The 22,106-nt window shown below is 45.9% G+C and overlaps 1 protein-coding gene across 3 annotated transcripts in view; it reads right to left on the bottom strand.

Moving 5' to 3' along the window:
* Positions 1-22,106, bottom strand: part of PDSS2 (decaprenyl diphosphate synthase subunit 2) — a 293,668-nt gene that overhangs the window by 17,899 nt on the left and 253,663 nt on the right. For 2 of the 3 annotated variants that reach the window (XM_002714881.6, XM_089332769.1), the window contains exon 7: positions 11,568-11,600. In XM_002714881.6, coding sequence (XP_002714927.6) covers positions 11,568-11,600 — 33 coding nt within the window. Of the gene's footprint in view, positions 1-4,346; positions 4,753-11,567; positions 11,601-22,106 lie in introns of those variants that run through there. The other variant, XM_089332766.1, reaches the window with a different exon arrangement.

The following is a 22,106-nucleotide window of genomic DNA, read 5'->3' as shown; positions in this document are numbered from 1 at the left end:
TCTGCACACAATCAGACTGGAGGATTAGGGTATGAGTTTGGAAATATGGACCCAGGAAATAACAAAGATGTCTAATTTACTCAAACTACATTTCAGATTTCATTGTCTACACAGAGGTCCCTGTTCTGCTCCCTGCCCCCCGCCCCCCAGAAGCAAATAGCAGCAGCAGCAACAACAAAGTAACATAATTTTGGAAAACCTATACTTCCTTATGGTATTTTATGACAGGGAAAGAAATAGCACCTCCTTCAGATCTACATACAAACTGTGTCAGTGGGTAAAACAGACTCTTCTATGGGCACAGAAGGCTCCATCCGTGGCATGAAGACATACAGGCTCCCCCTGCGCACAGGTGGCTCCTGACACCACAAACTGGGAGCAATAATTGAATCCAGCTACCCGACGGTGCAGAGCGCTCACCCACGGAACCAGGCTGGAGGGCATTTTTGGCTGACTTTCCAGACTGAGTCAGAAGACTGCCCTCCCTGAGCGTGCAGGGCACTGAGGATACAACCATTTGATCAGGAGTGTACGTGAGGGAAAATAAGAGGAGAAGGGGGGGGGGTCAAATATGCCTTAGGAATTAGAAGAACAGAAAACAGGCACAAGCACGTGGGGTGTCTGGACTCATTCATTCAACATTCAACAGATATCTACTGGGCACCTACTCTGTGCCAGGCACTGTGGTAACCCTCAGGGTTTAAAGATGAACAAATGCACACATCACTCCAGGCTTACAGCCAAAAATCGACCTTCAGCTACAATCTAAGTCTGCTTTAGTTGCCTGATGAAGGTTAGGTATTATGTAGATATATACTTTTAATGGGCTGGTAATTCAAAATAGCAGATTTTAAGAGTAGGAGAGACTGCCCCACTAAATATTGTTTTCATGAACTAAATAATTTAACATTTTATGGATACCAGTATAAACCAAAGACCAACAAACCAGGAATGTATGATCTGAAGAAAAGTAAGAGAGATTTATAAGGGCCTACATTCAAATAGTATCTGGGCTGGGGTATATTAAGCCGCCACTTGGGATGCCTACATTCCATACTGGAGCACCCAGGACTGAGCCCTGCATGCACCTGAACTCCAGCTCCCTACTATTGTGCCAGGGGTGCAGCAGAATTTGGCCTAAGCACTTGGGTTCCTCACACCAAAGTGGGAGACTCGCATGGAGTTCCTGGCTCCTTGCTTTGGCCTGGTGCAGCCTGGTTGTTGTAGGTGTTTGGGGAGTAAACCAGCATATGGAAGATCTCTGTCACTCTGCCTTTTGAATAAATAAAAATGAATAAATAGACATTAAAAAATAGTACTTGGGCTAACAACTGAGAGGGTGGCATATTTTATGATGTCATAAAGAGACTTAACATCGAAATAATTTAATAATTTTATTCACGTCCACAGGGGAACAGAGATTATGATCATTAAATCTGGATGCCACTGAGGTGTGTGGGATTGCTAACACCTCAGAGAATAAGAATCTAATTTTAAAATAACATGAAGAAATTAGAAGAACAGATCATCAAAGCAAGATGATAGTCACTGGGGACAAATGCAAAATAATATACTCAGATACTTGCAAGGGAAAAGCCAGAGTGAAGGCAACTGTTGTGCAAAAAGGCTAGAGGGCTCATAAGAAGGCACAGCTCTGGTTTAAGAAAACTGATTACTGCTTGTCTGATTTAGAATTCATTTTTTCAAAAGAGATTTATTCTCTTATTTATTTGAAAGGTAGAATGACACACAGAGAGACAGACACACACACATGGAGAGAAATAGATCTTCCATCCACTGGCTCACTGACCAGACGGTCACAAAAGCTGAGGCTGGGGCCGGCACTGTGGTGCAGCAGGTTAACGCCCAGGTCTGAAGTGCCGGCATCCCATATGGGTGCCGGTTCAAGACTTGCTGCTCCACTTCCAATCCAGCTCTCTGCTATGGCCTAGGAAAGCAGTAGAAGATGGCCCAAGTCCTTGGGCCCTTGCACCCACGTTGGTGACCTGGAAGAAGCTCCTGGCTGTTGCGGCCAATTGGGGAGTGAACCAGCAGGTGGAAGAACTCTCTCTCTGTCTGACTTTCAAATAATAAATAAATAAATCTTTAAAAAATAAACAACAACAACAAAAAAACCTGAGGCTGAGCTAGCACTAAGTCAGGAGGCAAGAGCTCCATCTGGGTCTCCCACATGGCTGGGACTCAAGTCCTTGAGCTGGTGTCTGCTGCTTCCCAGGTGCACTGGCAGGGAGCAGGATCAGAAGCAGAGTGGCCAGGACTGTAATCAATGCTCTGATATGTGGGCACCCCAAGTGGGGGCTTAACTCACTGCACCATGATGCCCACCCATAGAATTCACTTTTAATATAAAGTTGTATGTTCAGCAAAAAGTTTCTATGTTTTATTATGGACAGAAGTTGATAACTGATTGCTTTTCCATCAATAATGGCATCATCAAAATTTTGAAATCAAGGCTGCAGTTGCAACAACTGATTTAAAGAAATTGTTCTGAAAAACAACAGGCTAAGGAGATTTCTATTTATTATTACTCTAAGGAAAAACACTCACATGGAATATGGTTGGCAAAAGAAAAATAACTGGTTTTATCCAATTTTTTTAAGGAAATGAGGAGTAGGGGGATTTGTTTTATTTATTTATTTATTTGACAGGTAGAGTTACAGACAGTGAGAGAGAGACAGAGAGAAAGGTCTTCCATCCGATGGTTCACTCCCTAAGTGGCTGCAATGGCCAGAGCTATGCCTATCCGAAGCCAGAAGCCAGGTGCCTCTTCCTGGTCTCCCATGTGGGTGCAGGGGCCAAGCACTTGGGCCATCCTCCACTGCTTTCCCAGACCACAGCAGAGAGCTGGTCTGGAAGAGGAGCAACCAGGACTAGAACCTGGTGCCCAAGATTTGTTTGTTTTAAAATATGATTCAATTCTTTCTTCCTTCTTTTTTTTTTAAAAAAAGAATTTGACTTATGGGACTGGTGCTGTGGTGCGGCGGATTGAAGCCCTGGCCTGCAGCACCAGCATCCCATATGAGTGCTGGTTCCAATCCCAGCTGCTCTACTTCTGATCTAGCTTTCTGCTAATGCACCTGGGGAAACAGAGGAAGATGCCTCTGTTTCAACAGCTCTGGCAGATGCCTCTGTTTTGACAGCTCTGGCAGTTGCAGTCATTTGGGAAATGAACCAGCAAATGGAAGACCTTCCTGTCTCTCTCTCTCTCTCTCTCTCTCTCTCTCTCTCTCTCTGTGTCTCTACCTCTCTCTGTAACTCTGTTTTTCAAATAAATAAAATAAATCTTAAAAAAAAAAAAGATTTTCACTTATTTATTTGAGAAGCAGAGAGACGGAGAGATCTTCCATCGATTGATTCACTCCCCAAATGCCAGCCACAATGGGGCTGGGTCAAGCCAAAGCCAGGAGCCAGGAACTCTATCCAGGTCTCTCACATGAGTGACAGAGACCCAGGTACTGGAGCCATCACCTGCTACCTCCCAGAGTGTGCATTAGCAGAAAGCTGGAATCAGGAGGGGAGCTGGAACTTGTATCTAGGTGCTCCGATATGGGATGCAGGTGTTTGAAGTGGCATCTTTTTTTTTTAAGCAAGTTTTATATAATAAATATAAATTTCATAGGTATAGCTTTAGGAATATAGTGGTTCTTCCCCCAATATCTGCCTTCCCACCCCCACTCCTGTCCCATCTTTTACTCCCTCTCCCATCCCATTCTTCATTAAGATTCATTTTAATTATCTTTATATATATACAGAAGACCACCTCTATACTAAGTAAATATTTCAACAGTTTGCACCCATACAGACACACAAAGTATAAAGTACTGTTTGAAGACTAGTTTTACTGTTGATTCTCATAGTACAACTCACTAAGGACAGAGGTCCTGCATGGGGAGTGCATGCACAGTGACTCCTGTTGTTGATTTAACAACTGACACTCCAAGTGGTATCTTAACTGTTGTGCCAAATGCCCACCCCAAGAGGGGGGATCTAGAACTTTCAGATGACAGCTCTGGCAGAGACCCCCAGTGCCTCTCCCTGCAGGTAGGCCACCACACGGACACGCACAGGGACTGCTCAGCAGTCAGCCTTTGCCCTTCAACCATTCTTCAGAGCCCAGCACAAATATTCCTGGAGTACAACATTTACATTTTCCAACTACGCATTTCTGCCTGTTGACACAGAAGCAAACAATTCTTTAGGAACCCACAATTAAATTCTGGTTATGTCACTAAAAGTATGATTTCAGACCATTTTTCAATTCTTACCAGTTTAGGTTATAATCTGAGAAAGTTCCACTTCAAATCAAAGTCTACTTACAAAGCAGAAATCTTTCAAGAGTACAGTTTATTTCTTAATTAAAACACTAATGCCTTGATTTGTATTTTTTACATGTTGTCTTCCAGTCTTTATGGAGCATATAAAATTTTACATAGTTGTACCCACATAATAATGGTATTTGCATTTTTTTCCCTTTAAATTCTGCTATAAACATCTTACCTAATTGCACCACTAGTCTTTTATGGAACAAGAAAGGGGAGGGAATGTCAACGCATCTACGTGGTCTCTGCAGTTATCACTCAAACAGAAATGCTAAGTGTGAAGACATCTTCAGGGGGCTGGAGGAAGCAGGGTGGCTTCACGTCAACAGCGACAGTGTGTGGAATATTTTACCAAAGGAGGTAACGTACAGTCCCAGGGTAGGAGAAGAAGCATCTGCCCACGGAAGGGGTACTGGGAAGAGAAAACATGGCAACATCTGTTCTCTAAATGTGCCAATGTGAAGAATTCTCAGAGCCAGTTAGCTAGGGTTATGGGAAAGAGCGGGCGGCAAAATTGCCTGCCAAAAATACATAAATAAATAAATAAAGGAGGCTGCCTTTGTCTGAAAAGAGAGAACAATAATGTTTACCAAAAATATATTTCCATACTCAAGGTTTAAAAGAGTAGAATCTTGGACTCCGTATGCAGCCAAACGGTTGCAGCCGCTATGTATAATAACGAGAAGAGATGGCTAAAAGGGCAAACCAGGGAAAGGAGAAGCACAAGAAAGGAAAGCTCCCCCCCCTTTTTTTCCCTTCTTAAAAGGAAGTGGTGATTCGTGGTCATGCAAATGTAAATGTCTGTGGGCATCACTGTTTGCTGGTGGGAAGAGAATTTTAATGCGTACGCTATGCAAATGCATTTTGTAATAAAACAAAATGTGCAAGGACTTCTAGGGTGGGGAGGGCAGAGGAGAGCAGCAGTTGCTGAGGCTCCTGTCTGAGAGGCAGGGGAGGGCAGGGCCAGAACGGACGGCTCCGGAACCCTCAGCAAGCCTGGGGGAGTGGGAGTCAAGACCCTTCTGAAAAATACCTCGTGCGCTTCATGGAGAACTGGGTGTCTAAAGAACTGGCATCTGTAAGAGCCTGCCTTTTTTTTTTTTTTTTTTTTGGAAAGGCAGAGTTACAGAGAGAGGGAGAGTAAGACAGAGAGAGAGAAAGAAGGAGAGAGAGAAAAAAATCTTCCATCTGCTGGTTCACTCCCCAGGTAGCCACAACAGCCAGGGCTGGGCCAGGCAGAAGCCAAGAGTTTCTTTCAGGGCTCCCACGTGGGTGCAGTGGGTCATCTTCTGCTGCTTTTCCCAGGCCATTACAAAGAGCTGGATTGGAAGTGGAGCAGTCAGGACACATACCAAACTGGTGCCTATATGGGATGCCAGTGCCACGGGAGGCAGCTTCACCGGATATGCCACAGTGCCAGCCCCTGCAAGAGCTTTCTTTACTGAGTGTATAACCCTGAGTGATTCTCTGTGCTACCATGAACCTCATAACAGGATGTTAAAGAAAACACAAAATTCACTTTTCTGTACTGAGTTTTGGGGCAAAGTCTATGAAATGCATAGTAAAGACCGGAGCTAAAGATAAAGCAAACTATTGTAAGCCGTCTTTGTGTCCAAATTAGCATGAATGCCAAAACCCATTTAAGGCACAGTCCTAGGCTCTTGTGTGAGAATGTAGAGGAGGCAGAGTCCACAGTGCTGGACAGGTCTATTTTTGACCAAATGACGTTTGTTCATATCTGTATATCTCAGGCAATTATTAAAAAGAAATTGCAGAAAAGTCTGTGTCTCTATGATGGAGATATTTAAGCAAGCCATTTTAAATGTTAAAAAATTAAGATTGCAGAAAGTCGAACCATAGGTGCCATGTTTTGCCTGAAGTGGTAAAAATACCATCTGCCTCAGTCTTTTAGCAGCATGCTTATTTCAAGTAGCAGTAGGCTAAACTACAGGCATACGCTCGGCTCCAGCTGGGGAAAATACACAGACGTTTGGAGATGTTTGTCTGAGTCCGGGTAGTCAACATAGTCGTTTTCTTTTGGACATATACATTAGTTACCATAGCAAACCAAGCGTGAATGTGGTCCGAGAGGCCCCCCCCCCCCCCAGTCCCAAGGCATGTCCAAGATTCCCTACAATGCGGTAGGTGGCACTCTTCCCTCTAGTGCCCAACTCCGTTGGCTGTGTACTTGGGGCCAAAAGCCGAAGGTCCACGCGATGGTCTGAGAGGCGCACACACACCCAGGGCTGCAGACCATCACTGTAATTAAAGCACTGTGCACATGCGCACAGCTATTAACCTCAGTCTTGTTCACTGCGGTAATTACTTTCCATCTCCCAAGATCCGCACAGGTTCACCCAGGTCAGGACGACGTTCCTGGTTTCCCCAGCTGGGGCGTGCCTAAGGGAGAATCAGCTTCCATCTCTGCCCACCTCCCAGGGGTGAGCTTCGGTAGTGGGAGCAGGGACTCTGGTGCGGGGGTTTAACCACCTTCAGGGCAGGGAGACCGAATGAATGAAAAGTTGTCAAGTGCTTTGCTATCTTACGGTGAAAGGCACTACTGAAGCGGGAAGCATTCACATCCAGGGTCCATCTCAACAGGAACTCAATTAAAAGGTAACTCAATTTCTTATCTGAGTGTTTGAGGACCAGACCACTGTTTGGCTGAACGTGACAAACACCCCAGAGATCCAGCTGGGACAGGGTTTGAAATGATCGCTTCTTCCATGCTCTCCCCTGCTTCCCCGCAGCTGAGGCTGACAAAATGTGCCTGGTGGCAAATAAAGCCACAGAGTGCGTGACCAACATAATGTTCTGTGGTTTCTTGCAATCTGATTTTTTTTCAGACAAAATGTGGCTTTTGAGTAAATATTCATTGCTTGGAAATAATGAGATGTTCAGCAACAGATACATTTCATAATAATTTCATAACTCCCAAGAGCTTCCTGATAGCCCCTGAGTTTTTGAAATAGCATTTTACCAATCACTCCCCCATCCCCAGCGGAAGCCAGGTCACCAAGCATGAAGCCTGCATTGGTTACAGTGAGTGTCATGAGCAGTGAGACTGCACAGACAGAGGTGGGGAGGCCCCGGGTCTGGATGTCTTACTGAAGGCCTGGAACACCCTGTGTGAGACACAGCACTGAGAGCTGCACCCTGCAGACATCTCCATGGTACTCAGTACGGGAAGGTTGCATCTTCCCCACCATGTTACTTGGGGGTAAGCCTGTGTTAAGAATGACAAGGTTTACCCGTTACAACAGCACTGTGGTGTAATGAGTAGAACTGCCGCCTGCAGTGCCGGCATCTCATATGGGCGCCGGTTCGAGACCTGGTTGCTCCACTTCTGATTCAGCTCTCTGCTATAGCTTGGGAAAACAGTAGAAGATGGCCCAAGTCCTTGAGCCCCTGCACCCAGCAAAGGAGACCCAGAGGAAGCTCCTGGCTCCTGGCTTCGGATCGGAGCAGCTCTGGTCGTTGCAGTCAACTGGTGGTGAGTAAACCAGCACACAGAAGACCTGTCTCTCTCTCTCTCTCTGCCTCTCCCCTCTCTGTGTAACTCTGACTTTCAAAAAAAAAAAAAAAAGAAAAAAGAAAAAAAAAAAAGAAAAAAGAAAAAAAAAAAAGAATGACAAGGTCTTAACTGATTACTTCAGTCAGCCTAGACCAGGGGGCTTTATCAGAATAGCCCTACAAGTTCAAGGGTTGAGGGTGGGTTTCTGTTTTCTGGTATGGGCAGTGTTGTCACTGGCACTTGAAGGTAGCCCTAGGCCACATGGGGGTGGGCTGTACCACTCTTACATGGTCAACATACTCTCACAATGGCCAATGGAGTCTGCAGTCCTGGATCCCAGACCGCTCACATCCTCCTGCAACACTCGCGTCTGCACATGTGTCAGCTGCTCCTTCATGTGCGCCTGTGTCCAGGAGGGTGAAGCAGCCATGAATGAGGCTGCCGAGGCTCCTGCTCTTAGATTCTACGTCCCAGTGGAAGCAGAAAGAAGTAAACAAGCTCTGATAATTTCAGACCATGAAAAATGTTCAGAGGGAAAGCAGAAGAGGGCAGGGGAGTGGCTACCGGACACAGCAAGGCCTGAGCCTTGTTCCCGATGCCCATCCTGGCATGGGCATGGTGCTTCGGACACGGTCAAGGGCAAATTAACATTGGCTGGGTGGATGAAGGCTGAGTCTGGGCCTCAGCAGTATGCAGGATAAGAGTGTCTCCTCCTAGGGACTGGGACTGTGTAGCAGAGTCAGTGCAGGAGATGAAGCTGCCACTCCTGACTCCCGCAACCCCTATTGGAGGGCCAATTTGAGTCCCTGCTCCAGGACTTCCCATCCAGCTTCCTGCTAATGCACCCGGAAGGCAGCAGATGACGGCCCAAGTACTTGGGTCTCTACCACCCACGTGGCAGAGCCAGATGGCCTGACCCAGCCTTGGTTAGGGAGTAAACCAGTGGAAGCTGTTCTGACTTTCAAGGAGATGAAAATAAAATAAACCTTAAAAAACAAAAGGCAAATGTCTCTTCCTAAATTTGGAATGGACCTTAGCAAGTGGAACAGGGCTATTCTCAACTGCTCACTTTGTACTGAGGAAAGTAAGGGAAGGCCAAAGAGACGAAGTAACTGAGGGTCAGATTTTGCAGTGAGCTGGTGGCAGACCCATGCTTGGTCTGGGGTGCTCTTATCTGTGCCCTTTCCAATGGAAATCTCTTCCATTGTCAAGTGCTTCTGCAATAAGAAACCCCAGAGGTATTCTTTGAAGCCTAAAGAACATCAGCGCTCAGCAGTCACTCTTTCCCCACCAGCCTCTTCACACATAGGTGAGCCTGTTTCCACCCCGGCAGAGATCCCAGCCTTCACCTTCACACTGGTTCATTACAACCTTCCTAAGCAGCCTTCTTAGTCCTGCTGAGGGCTGCACCCTGGGTCAAAGCTTTCCTTATCTTCCTTCACCCAGATCAAAAGCTTGATACCAGATTTTCTGCTGCAATTTACATGTTTCCAATTTACTTCAGGCATCTTCTATTTTCTTATAGCCTCCACTTACTCGCTCACTTACTCAACATTTTCCCCAGTGCCAAGTACTATGTGAGGCATCAGGTATAGGAATAAAATGGACACCGCCCCTGCCCTGGAAGAGCTCACAGTTTATGCTCTCTCTATAAACAGATCATTATAATATAGGAGTAAGGAACTGAAAGCATCTAACCCAGCCTGGGGAGTCACAGAGGACTTCCTATAGAAGACGTGGCTAAATTAAACCTTTTAGGATGAGCAGAGGGGGAAGGGCATTCCAGAGGGGACAGCAGAGCAGAGGCACAGGGGATGGAAACGGTCCATGTCGTGGTCTTTGGTGCAGCTGGAATAGGTGATGAAGCAGGGGCAACCCTGTAGGGGGCGTGATCACTGCTCCATGGATGCCAACCCAAGCAAGTCCTGCATGTACCATACAGACAACAGGGAGCCCATGCGGGCTGTTGAGCTGGAGAGTGAAACTGTCAGATCTGTGGTGTTGGTGGACACTCTGGCTGGTAATGGGGCTGCGGGGAGGAAACAGGCAGGGAGCCCAGGCAGCAGTCATCTTTTCAGCGGTTCAGATGCAAAGACCGTGAACGTGAACAACGGGAGAGAGGTCAAGAGGAGGGGCACTCAGGAACATGGAGGATATAAAACAGATGTGGCTTGCCCAAGGCACACAGAGGGAGGGAGTAGGTGCAGTTTTTCGTGTGGTGAGTTCCTCATAGGGTTGACTGTCAGGCTGACAGTGGCAGCAACAGGACAGAGAACAGGTAAAAAGGACCAAGCTACAATGCCAAGATGAACCCTAACACAAACCACGGATGCCAAGTGAGGAGGACATATCAGTGCTGGCTCAGGGGTTGCTACAGACAAAGGTACTGCTCTGGTGCAGGATACTGGTAATGGGGGTGGCTGTGTGTGTGTGATGACTCCCAACTTATACAGTGAACCCAAAACTGCTCTAAAAGATAAGGCAATCGGAAAACAACGAGAGATGCCAGGAGGGTGCTGGGTTGTGTTTAAGACATACTGGGCTTGTACGCCTGTGGGAAGCTCTAAGACAGGTCCAGAGCTTGTGCTTGGGTGTGTGATGAGCCTCGGCAGATATCCAAGGAAGAGACAGATTTGGGACCTCTGGGCTTAGAGGTGTCTCTGTTGCCTAGTGGCTCTTGAAAGAGGCATAAGATCGTGAGGCAAATAGAAGGAGGCACTGCGTTTCGAGCAAGGAGAGGAGTCAGAGCCATGGAGGTGCAGCTGTGGGTCACCAGGAGTGTGCTTGAATGTGTGATAAGCTAGGTCCTGGACAGGGAGGTCTTTGTGGATTTTTGCCATCCTGCTGCAGGCAGAGCCTTTCTGGGTCATATTTCTTCCTGCCTGTCTTTGGAGTGCAGGTGTGCTGCCCCCCCCTGAATTTTTCTGATTGCTACATAAATCAGCTGGTTGGCGAGCTCCTGTAGCCAGGCAGCTGTATGCATGCCATGCACCTGCTACATATCCCTCTTGCCCCTGAGGGGAAAACAGAATGTGACCCAACTGTGCGAGATCTCAACTCCTGTAGTGGTTTTTATTTTTTAAAACCAGGACTGTGTGTCACAATGATCTGGGGAGACTTTTTCAAATCACTCCAGCTTGGCCCCACCCTGTTCTCTGATGCAGTAGGCCCTAGGTACTTGTGTTTTCCAAAGCTGTGCAGGTGATATGAGAACGCTTCCCTTTAGAGTTTCAGTCTGTCCTGGGCAGTGCATCGCAGGCATTAACTGAATGAGCTAAAAGTTCTCTTCTAGGCATGGGCAATGGGCATCTTTCAACAATGCTTAGTGATCTTGTTTAGTTTTCTTCAAAGCACTTACAACCTTCTGATATTACATTATGTATTATGTAACAAGTAACATGTATAATATAAATTATGGATCTATTTAGCTGTTTACTAGTTATCCATTTCCCCTACTACATTATAAATAGTGTGAAAGACTTCCTCTGGATCACTGTTGTATTCCTAATACAGTATCTGGAATGGAACAGGCACTTAGTAAGGACGTTAAATATTCAGTGAACCTTACTCTCCCTGCTAATGCCTTTCACTTAACAGGAAATACCACTTCGCGTTAGATGAGAAGATTCTCTTTGGATCTTTCAAATATAAATGAAAAGCAAACAACAGATTTAAATGTATAAAACTGTATAGTATGTATAAAATCTACATACCTTAGTATAGTTTAATCTTCCTTTTTCTTGAGCCTAAAACAAAAGAGAGGGGAAGATTAATTTCATTCTTTATAAACTATTTAGTGCTTCTATAACTTTTGCTTCTTAAAGAATATATATATATATATACACACACTTATATATATTCACTTAGATAGATGTACATACACACTGAACCATTTAAAAATGTTCATAGAGGCTGGTGCCACGGCTCACTAGGCTAATCCTCCGCCTTGCGGCGCCGGCACACTGGGTTCTAGTCCTGGTCGGGGCGTCGGATTCTGTCCCGGTTGCCCCTCTTCCAGGCCAGCTCTCTGCTGTGGCCAGGGAGTGCAGTGGAGGATGGCCCAAGTGCTTGGGCCCTGCACCCCATGGGAGACCAGGATAAGTACCTGGCTCCTGCCATCGGATCAGCGCGGTGCGCCAGCCGCGGCGGCCATTGGAGGGTGAACCAATGGCAAAGGAAGACCTTTCTCTCTGTCTCTCTCTCTCACTGTCCACTCTGCCTGTCAAAAAAAAATGTTCATAGAAAAGTTCTTTAAAGCCGGCGCCGTGGCTCAATAGGCTAATCCTCCACCTTGCGGCGCCGGCACACCGGGTTCTAGTCCCGGTTGGGGCGCCGGATTCTGTCCCGGTTGCCCCTCTTCCAGGCCAGCTCTCTGCTGTGGCCAGGGAGTGCAGTGGAGGATGGCCCAGGTGCTTGGGCCCTGCACCCCATGGGAGACCAGGAAAAGCACCTGGCTCCTGGCTCCTGCCAGGATCAGCGCGGTGCGCCGGCTGCAGCGGCGGCCATTGGAGGGTGAACCAACGGCAAAAGGAAGACCTTTCTCTCTCTGTCTCTCTCTCTCACTGTCCACTCTGCCTGTCAAAAAAAAAAAAAAAAAAAAAAAAAAAAAAAAAAAAAAAAAAAAAGTTCTTTAAAAAGTTCATGGAAAAGTAGAATTAAAACATAAGTTAGTTTTGGTATAAAAATTTTTTGAAACATTTTGAAAAATTCCAACATACAGAAAAGTTGAAAGGACAGGACAATTAGCACATTTCGTCTATACCACACAGGTGTGGACACCATAATGGCTTCACCCTGTGTGCTGTGGTACACACCATTCTGTATCCCCAGGACCTTACATGTAATACTATCAAACTTTATTTAAAGATTTGTTTTATTTATTTTAAGGAGTTGTAGAGAGAGGTAGAGACAGAGAGAGAGGTCTTCCATCTGCTGGTTCATCCCCAAAATGGTTGCAATGGCCAGAGCTGAGCCAATCCAAAGCCAGGAGCTTCTTCTGGGTCTCCCATGTGGGTGCAGGAGCCCAAGGACTTGGGTCATCCTCTGCTGCTTTCCCAAGCGCATTAGCAGGGAGCTGGATCATAAGTGGAGCATCTGGGAACTGAACTGCTGCCTATAAAGGATGTTGGTGCTGCAGGCCAGGGCTTCAACCTGTTTAGCTACAGCACTGGCCTCACTATCAAACCTTAAAAACTGACAATAACGCTGTATTGTCTAACATACCGCCCACAATCACATTCCTCCATTGTCCCAAGAATACCTTTCATAACTTCCCCAGAACAGAACTCATCCAGGTTCACCTATTGCATCTGACTTTTATGTCTCTTTTCAGCCTTTTTTTTTTGGACAGGCAGAGTGGACAGTGAGAGAGAGAGACAGAGAAAAAGGTCTTCCCTTGCCGTTGGTTCACCCTCCAATGGCCGCCGTGGCCGGCGCGCTGCGGCCGGCGCACCGCGCTGATCCGATGGCAGGAGCCAGGAGCCAGGTGCTTTTCCTGGTCTCCCATGGGGTGCAGGGCCCAAGCACCTGGGCCATCCTCCACTGCAATCCCTGGCCACAGCAGAGAGCTGGCCTGGAAGAGGGGCAACCGGGACAGAATCCGGCGCCCCAACCGGGACTAGAACCCGGTGTGCCAGCGCCGCAAGGCGGAGGATTAGCCTAGTGAGCCGCGGCGTCGGCCTCTTTTCAACCTTTTAAATTTAAACCAGTCCCTCCCCACTTTTCATGAAATGGAAATAAAAGCCACTAACTTCTTTTGGAGGAGACCAGGACAGCTGTCTTCTAAAATGTCTCTTCTTAAATTTGTCTTACAGGACTTACTGCGTCATTTAACTTGTCCATGTTTCACTTATAATCTGCAAGTTGGGTCTGCAGAAGCTTGCTTAGATTCAGGTTAAACATGTTGGCAAGAATACACCGTGTGCAATACTGCACACTTTATCAGTCTAGGAGGCACAAAAGTCCAAGTCCTGGTGATGCCGTGCTTGAACTTGGTTGATGTGGTGACTGTCAGGTGACCCTACTGTAATGATTTATTTCCTCCTGCACAATCTGCAAACAATGTGTGTGTGTGTGGGGGGGGGGTCAGTCATTTTTCACTTCCCTTGGCATAATTTTGCTTATGCTGTATTATGTCAAAAGGCCTTCATCCCTACTCCCACCCACACTAGGGATAAGGACAAGGAAGGAAAGATGAGGTAATGAATATACCCTTTGTGAGGTCAAATTTTATTTCAAAACTTTTAGTTGGCAACAAAACACAATTTAAAATGAACACACTTGGGCCAGCACTGTGGCCTATGGGTAAAGCTGGCACCAGCAGTGCCAGCATCCCATATGGTCATCAGTTCAAGTCCTGGCTGCTCCACTTCTGATCCAGTTCTCTGCTGTGGCCTGGGAAAGCAGTACAAGATGGTCCAAGGCCTTGGTACCCTGTACCTGCTGGGGAAGACCCAGAGGAAAATCCTAGCTCCTGGTTTCAGATCAGTGCAGCTCCAGCCACTGCAGCCAACTGGGGAGTGAACCAGCGGATGGAAGACCTCTTTCTCTCTTTCTGCCTCTCCTTCTCTCTCTGTGTAACTCTTTCAAATACATAAATCTTCAAAAAAAAAAAAAAAAACACCCACATTTTCTCAAATGTGTTATATGCCAAATCTTTTTTTTTTTTTTTTTTTTTTTTTTTAAAGATTTACCTATTTGTTTGAAAGGCAGGGCTACAGAGTGAGAAGGAGAGACAGAGAGAGAAGAGAGAGCTCTTCCATCTGCTGGTTCACTCCCTAAATGGTCACAACAACTGGGGCTGGGCCAGACTGAAGTCACGAGCTAGAAGCCTCGTCTTGTTCTCCCACATGGGTGCAGGGGCCCAAGGGAGACCTTGGGCCATACTCCACTGCTTTCGCAGGTACATCAGCAGAGAACAGCCAGGACATGAACCAGCACCCATATGGGAAGCTGGTGCCAGAGGCCATGGTTTAACCTACTGTTAAGGCTGAATCTTAACATATTAGAGACAACCACTGAATTAGCATTTGTTATCAGGCAAACTTGTGCTTTGCAGAGTTAAGACTGAAACTCCTGCCACCTCTGCTTAGAACAGGAGCCCTTCACCACACCAACATGTTAGGTCTTGAGACCATGAGATGACGTCATAGAGGTGATTAACATGGGCAGGTTACTTCCGCCAGGGAAAGGTAACATTTGCAACGTTGGTCCTGACTCTTCTTGCTTATTTACAAGCCTTTAAAAATTTATCCATAGCAGCCTACATTCTGTTTTTCTTATTTCCATAATAAAAAACTAGCAACGTCCCAGCTCAATAGGCTAATCCTCCGCCTGTGGCGCCAGCACCCTGGATTCTAGTCCCAGTTGGGGCGCCAGATTCTGTCCTGGTTGCCCCTCTTCCAGGCCAGCTCTCTGCTGTGGCCCGGGAATGCAATGGAGGATGGCCCAAGTCCTTGGGCCCTGCACTGGCATGGGAGACCAGGAGGAAGCACCTGGCTCCCGGCCGCTGCGGCCACTGAGGGGTGAACCAACGGCAAAGGAAGACCTTTCTCTCTGTCTCTCTCTTTCACTCTCCACTCTGCCTGTCAAAAAAAAAAAAAAAAAAAAAAAAAACCACAAAAACCCAAAAAAACCCACCACAACCTAGCAAGAAGTCATGGCTCATACATAGCTGTTGGCACTATCACAAACCACTCCAGGATCACAATTTGAATGCTTTCAATGAAACAAAAATCCTCTGAAACCAATACACAATAAAAAATAATTTAGGGTTTTCCAAATTTTTTTCAGAGATGTAAGATTTAAGTGAACTAAGAAGAATTTGAACCTAGTACTGAGACACATTGTAGCAAAAGGAATGTGAGTCAGCAACTTGTGTAGGAGTGGCACAGAGCCCTGAACACATCTACCTGGCTAACTCGTGGTCCTGCCAGCCACTCTGATACTGAACAGACATGCCCTGGCCTTGGTGCTGTGAACATCTACTCCAAAGATGACTGGTGACCAAAATTTTAGTAGCTTGGGGCTGGCACGCAGCAGGTTAACACCCTGGCCTAAAGCACCGACATCCCATATGGGTATGGGTGCTGGTTGGAGACCTGGCTGCTTCACTTCCGATCCAGCTCTCTGCTGTGGCCCAGGAAGGCAGTGGAGGATGGCCCAAGTCCTTGGGCCTCTGCACCTAGGTGGGAGACCCAGAAGAAGCCCCTGGCTCCTGGCTTCAGATCGGCGCAGCTTCGGCCGTTGCAGCCAAATGGGGAGTGAATCACTGGATGGAAGACCCCCCCCCCCCCTGCCTCTCCTTTCAAATGAATGAATAAACCTTTTTAAAAAATTTCAGGAGCAACATGTTCACAGCATGCTTCATCTTAAAGTTCTCATATTCCCAGCTGACTCTGGAATTCATTTTAGGTTAATAGGCATCTGACATCGAGGCTGATTCTGTGGTCGCAAGTTTTCCACTTTTCCCGTTATTCATCCTTTCCCTTGTCTCTTGCTGATCACTATGCATTGCTCAGCCACAGCGCAAACTGGGGGTCTTCAGGGTGGTGTTTGGTGCACTGCTGAAGATGCTACTTGAGATGCCTGCATCCCACATTGGAGTTCTCGTGGTTTGGGTCACAGACCTGCAACCAATTCCAGCTTCCTATTAATGTACACTTTGGGAGGCAGCAGGAGATGGCTTAAGTACTTGGATCCTTGCCACCCATGTGGCAGACTTGCTTTGAGTTTGGAGCTCCTGGCTTTGGCCTGGTCCAGGGCTGACCATTGTGGGCATTTGGGGAATGAATCACTGGATGGGAAATCTCCCTCTTTCCCTGTCTCTCAAGTAAAGTGACAATAAGTAAAAATTAAAAACAAAGAAAACAAAACAGTCCCACAGAACTGTTCCAACTGTCAAACAACTCATTCCCAAAACACACCTACCTCACCATCAGTTTTATTTTTGTCTTAACCAGCTCCTCTTCATTCTTACTCTTTCAATGTTCTCATTTTTCAATGTTTAATACACAACATCTATTAAGAGCATCAAAAAAGGGATTTTCTGAAATCTAGGAGGCTAAGGAACATTGGTATCTTAAGACTACAAGGGGGGCTGGCACTGTGGCACAGTGGGTAAAGCTGCCGCCTTCAGTGCAGGCATCCCACATGGGCGCCGGTTGGAGACTCGGCTGCTCCACTTCCGATCCAGCTCTCTGCTATGGCCTGGGAAGGCAGTAGAGCATGGCCCAGGACCTTGGGCCCCTGTACCCATGTGAGAGACCTGGAAGAAGCGCCTGGCTCCTGGCTTCGGATTGGCGCAGCTTTGGTTGTTGTGGTCATCTGGGGAGTGAACCAGTGGATGGAAGACCTCTCTCTCTCTCTCTCTCTCTCTCTCTCTGCCTCTCCTCTTTCTGTGTAACTCTGCCTTCCAAATAAATAAATAAATCTTAAAAAAACCGAAAAACAAAAAGACTGCAAAGGGAACTGTGGAGAAGTTATGTAATTTATAGTGACCGAGGGTGAACTTTTCCTTTTGGATATATTGAGCCACTTCCCAGCTTTTCCATTAAAAAAATTTAACAGCAGTTTCTTTAGGTAAGAAGAGTGAATATGAAGCTGTTCACGGATAGGGACAACTACAGTAGCAGCCCTTGACAAATGTTTGTGAAACCATTTTTCCCATCACATACTTTATTGATAGATGAATCATCTTAGAGAATACCAGCGCTCTGAAGTACCTGTGCTTACGCACAAGCTACTTTCAAACCTCAAGTTCTTTTACTTTGCAATCCTAGCTGGCCACCACCCTTTCACCCACCAGAGATGAAATGCTGGGGAGGATGGCAGAGAAATGCCACATATACAATCTATATCTGCTCAGTTTTGCAATGTTTTGAAAGCTGAGAGGGTAGAAGCCTACATAAAATGACCGCACAATTACCACTGCCACTGTAACATGAACAGACTATAATACTGATACGCAGTTCACCTGAATGCTCTTTTTATTTTATTCTAATAAACATTATAGGGGCAGGTGTTTGGAGCAGCAGTTAAGACATGGCTTGGGATGCCCATATCCCATATTAGAGTGTTTGGGTTTGAGTCCTGGCTTTGCTTGCAATGCAGCTTCCTGCTAATGTGCACCACTGGAGGCAGCAGGGAATGGCGCAAATGCCTGGGCTCCTGCCACCCTTATAGGAGACCCTGACAGAATTCTGTCCCAGGTTGAATCCAGCATTCCTGGATTCAGCCTGGTCCAGCCTTGGCTGTTGTGGACATTGCGGGAGTAAACCAGTAGATGGAAGAGCCCTCTCTAAGAAATTTAAAAAATTAGAACTCAGGCAGTCTAGTTTTGTGAAACCATTTTACTCTCTCTCTCTTTTTTTTTTTTTTTTTTTTTGGACAGGCAGAGTTAGACAGTGAGAGTGAGAGTGAGAGAGAGAGACAAAGAGAAAGGTCTTCCTTCCATTGGTTCACCCCCCAAATGGTCGCTATGGCCGGCACACTGTGTCAACCTGAAGCCAGGAGCCAGGTGCTTCTCCTGGTCTCCCATGCGGGCGCAGGGCCCAAGCACTTGCGCCATCCTCCACTGCCCTCCCGGGCCACAGCAGAGAGCTGGACTGGAAGAGGAGCAACTGGGACAGAATCTGGCGCCCTGACCGGGACCAGAACCTGGGGTGCTGGCGCCGCAGGTGGAGGATTAGCCTAGTGAGCCGCAGCGCTGGCCTATAATATATATCTTTATTTTTAAAAGATTTATTTATTTGAAAGACAGAGTTATAGAGAAAGAGCGAGATCAGATGCTTGAGTCCCTGCCACCCATCCAGCTGTTGCAGGCATTTGGAGAATGAACCAGCAGATGGAAGAGCTCTCTCTGCGTCTCCCTCTCACTGTTACTCTGTCTTTCAAATTAGTAAACAAATAAATGAACCTTAAAAAAAAAAAAAATAGGATTTCTAGCCCTTAATTGGTTAATTCCTTGAACGGCATTAAAATTTTTACCATTTCCTCATTGGTAAAGTCAGAGTACTGCGCCAGACCAGAAGTTCCCAAATACCGGACTGGCGGGACCGGGCTCAGCTGGGTAACTTGTGAAAGATGCAGGTTTTCAGCAGTCTATCCCTGAGGTCATGATTAGTTTGTGCATCACTGGTCTGGCCTGCGTCTTTGCAGTGCAGGCGTCTATGTGCGTCAGTGTGTTTACTTCAGAAGCCAAGAGAACAACTACATAAACTCCCGAAGTCTCCTTAAGGAGAATGGAATACTAACCATCCCTCCCTTCTCTAACATCCGCCGCTTATCACACATATTTCTAGCGGAGCAAGAGCTTATTAATATCATTTTCTCACCGGGGCCCGCACTAGGCTGATAGGAAATCGATGTGGGCTGTGTGCTGTATTTGAACAGCCGCCATCCTGGAGCTCTTCCTGCTCGCTGTGCCACTCCTGCAGCTGCTGCAAATTCTACCACACTCGGCCATTCCCTGAGGGCTTCATTACGAGGGTCTTGGAAAAGGGATTCACTCATCTTTGCGCCTCCTGTAGGTGTGCTTCTCGTCAATCCGGGTCATGAGAAAAGAAAGTAATTTTTCCCACTCTTTAGCGGTTCACAGAGAATGTATGGTTTGAACCTTGTTTTATCTTTAAAAAATGTGAACGCAGACAAGAGAGAGTGCCAGTGTTCATGACACTGGAGGCCTCCTCCGACAGCCACGGTGAGCGCTGTGTAAAACAATATTCCCTACAAAAGCAGAAAAAAGCCAGCACTCTGATTGGGAGGATGAACAAAGGGATTAATTCCAAAGGTTTATATACCGGTCTCTGCAGGCCAAAGGCAGATGGATTCCCTGTTGGTAAGTAATGGATGTACAATGTGGTCTTTTACTTTAAGAAACAAATGCTTTTTTATAAGTCAGCTAACAAAGAAGGGTTGGATGACATAAATGAACTGTTTCCAATTTCCAGCTACTGTTATCTGGACTTGAAAGCTGGATATGGGGACACCTTTTTTTCTAAAAGCAGGAAACTAATATTCCACAGCAGGGAGCCCAGAAATTGCTAGAGACTGATCATCTCTGCCTATCAGGTTATTCTTCCCAAATGTTATCAGCTGCATTTTGGAGTAAGTCATTTTTAAAAGATTTTCTCTTTAAACCTTCAAGGACAATTACCTCCCTCACCCCAAACTTTTTAGTTGAAAGAAACAAGAACACCCATTTGCTCTCTACCTGGAGTCATCAGTTGCTTACCTTTGCTCTTCTCGCTCTATCACCCCCTTGTTATTTGAGAACATGTTGTGGACATCATGATGCACATCTCTGAATATTCTAGCATTTATTTCCTAAGAGCAAGACATTTTCCTGCATACCCACAAACTCATGATCACATTCTACAAAACTGGCATTTACTGTAATATTATTGAAATACAATTCAAATTCTCCAAATTTAATGAATAATGTCTTCTAGAGATGCGGGATCCCCATTCAGATGAATGTAGAAATCATATGTTGCCGTTGGATATTATCAGCTTTTAAATCCACTTCTCTTCTGCAACAGCCCCCATACCACCACCTTTTCTGTCTTTCAGAATAATGGTTTTGTGTGTGTGTGGTTTTTTTGTTTTGCTTTGTTTTGTTTTTTGAGGCCAGGTCAGTTGCCTGGGTTTGTCTGATTATATTCTCAGGATGAGATTCAGGTTAAACACTTCTGGAAGACAATCACAGAAGTATAGCTGTACAATCTCTTATACATCAGGAGTCACATAATAACAGTCTGTCCCATTATTGGTGAAACTAAGTTTGTTGATCGCTTCCCTGTGTATTTAGCAAACAATCTGCAGGGTGCTTTGAGTCCATGGGAATGTTCAGTTCCTGTTAACTATTCATTCAATTATTTTAACCAATCATCCATTGATGGTTCTTATTTGAACAAGAGATTATACTGGTGGCTTTAAGCAATCATGTTTTAAAGGTCTTTTGCCTTAGGACCAGCAGAAATATCACTGGCTCCTGCAGAGAAAACAGTGCTTCCTGAAAATACATTCTCTGTTTATCTGCATTGGAATTTAGAGGTTAAGGCTTAGATTATATGTAAAAAGGAGTCTTTTTTTAGGAGGACAGAGGAAGGGTATCTCTATCCTGTTTCCAGAACTGTTTGTGTATAGTATATGGGGATTTAAAAAATAGTCACAAATCAGAAATCTACTAGATCTGCTAGTAGAGTGGGCTGGTAGAAACAGGCCTTCTGTTTCATAGCTATCCAGTTAACAAAGCTGGACAAGAACCAGAATATAAAGGAACAGGACAGGCCTTTTCTTTGCTATCTTAATCATTCATTTCCAAAAAATTTTAAATTTATTTCTATTTATTTGAAAGGCAGAGAGAGAGAAAGAAATCTCTCCCATCTGCTGGTTCACGCCCTGAATGTCCATAACCCCTGGGCCAGGCTGAAGTTCAGGGACCCACCTATTTCAGCTATCACCTACCTCCCAGAGTGCACATGATCAGGAAGCTGCAACTGGAAGCCCAGCTGAGCTGGACCCCTGGCACTCTGCTATGGAATGAGGTTGTTCCAAGTGAGGTCTCAGCTGCTGTGACAAATGCCCATTCCTGTGTTAGTCATTCTTGCCTACAATACAGCACAGAGGTGTCTGTGGGAGGTCCACAGCATTCAGAACTGGATTGCTTGTGCGCCTGATTTTTACTATCTCTTTCACTTGGGAAAGCGAATCAACGTCTGGAGGGAAATGTGAATGTCTATGCAACTACCTTTTTCATATGCTCTTTCTTTGGTTCATCCTCCAGGTACAAAAGGCTATGATGCCCAGTTTTTGAGAGGGAAGGGGTGTGTATTAAGTCATCTTTGTTGTTCTTTTGCAATCTATTTTCTTGCTATGTGCTCTTGGAATCTGGGTGAGACATGAAGTTTAAAATTGCACAGTTTGACTGAAAACAATAACAAAAAAATCTACCTAGATCTCAGAAAAGCCATGAGTGAGGCAATCAAGCTGACGGTAGAACTGAGTTGTTTCTTTCAGTAGCAAGACCCCAAGGTGACAGCCATTAACAGTGGTGGTGCACCTCAAGCTCACCATGCTGAAAACCAAACTTTAACCAGTTTCCCATTTAACTTCCCTATTCCTCTTCACAACACAATTCTTTCTACTCCTCTGACTACCTCTCTACAGTCTACACACGTCAGCTTCTTCCTAGCATATCAGTTTCCAGGTCCTATATATTTTCTTTGTGAGATGAGCTTTACCTCTCCATT

Source organism: Oryctolagus cuniculus, chromosome 5, assembly GCF_051225735.1.
Source record: "Oryctolagus cuniculus isolate XC-2025 breed Fujian yellow rabbit chromosome 5, ASM5122573v1, whole genome shotgun sequence".
Classification (NCBI taxonomy): Eukaryota; Metazoa; Chordata; class Mammalia; order Lagomorpha; family Leporidae; genus Oryctolagus; species Oryctolagus cuniculus.
Note: the sequence above shows the minus strand (reverse complement) of the source record. Positions and strands in the feature narration are given on the sequence as shown.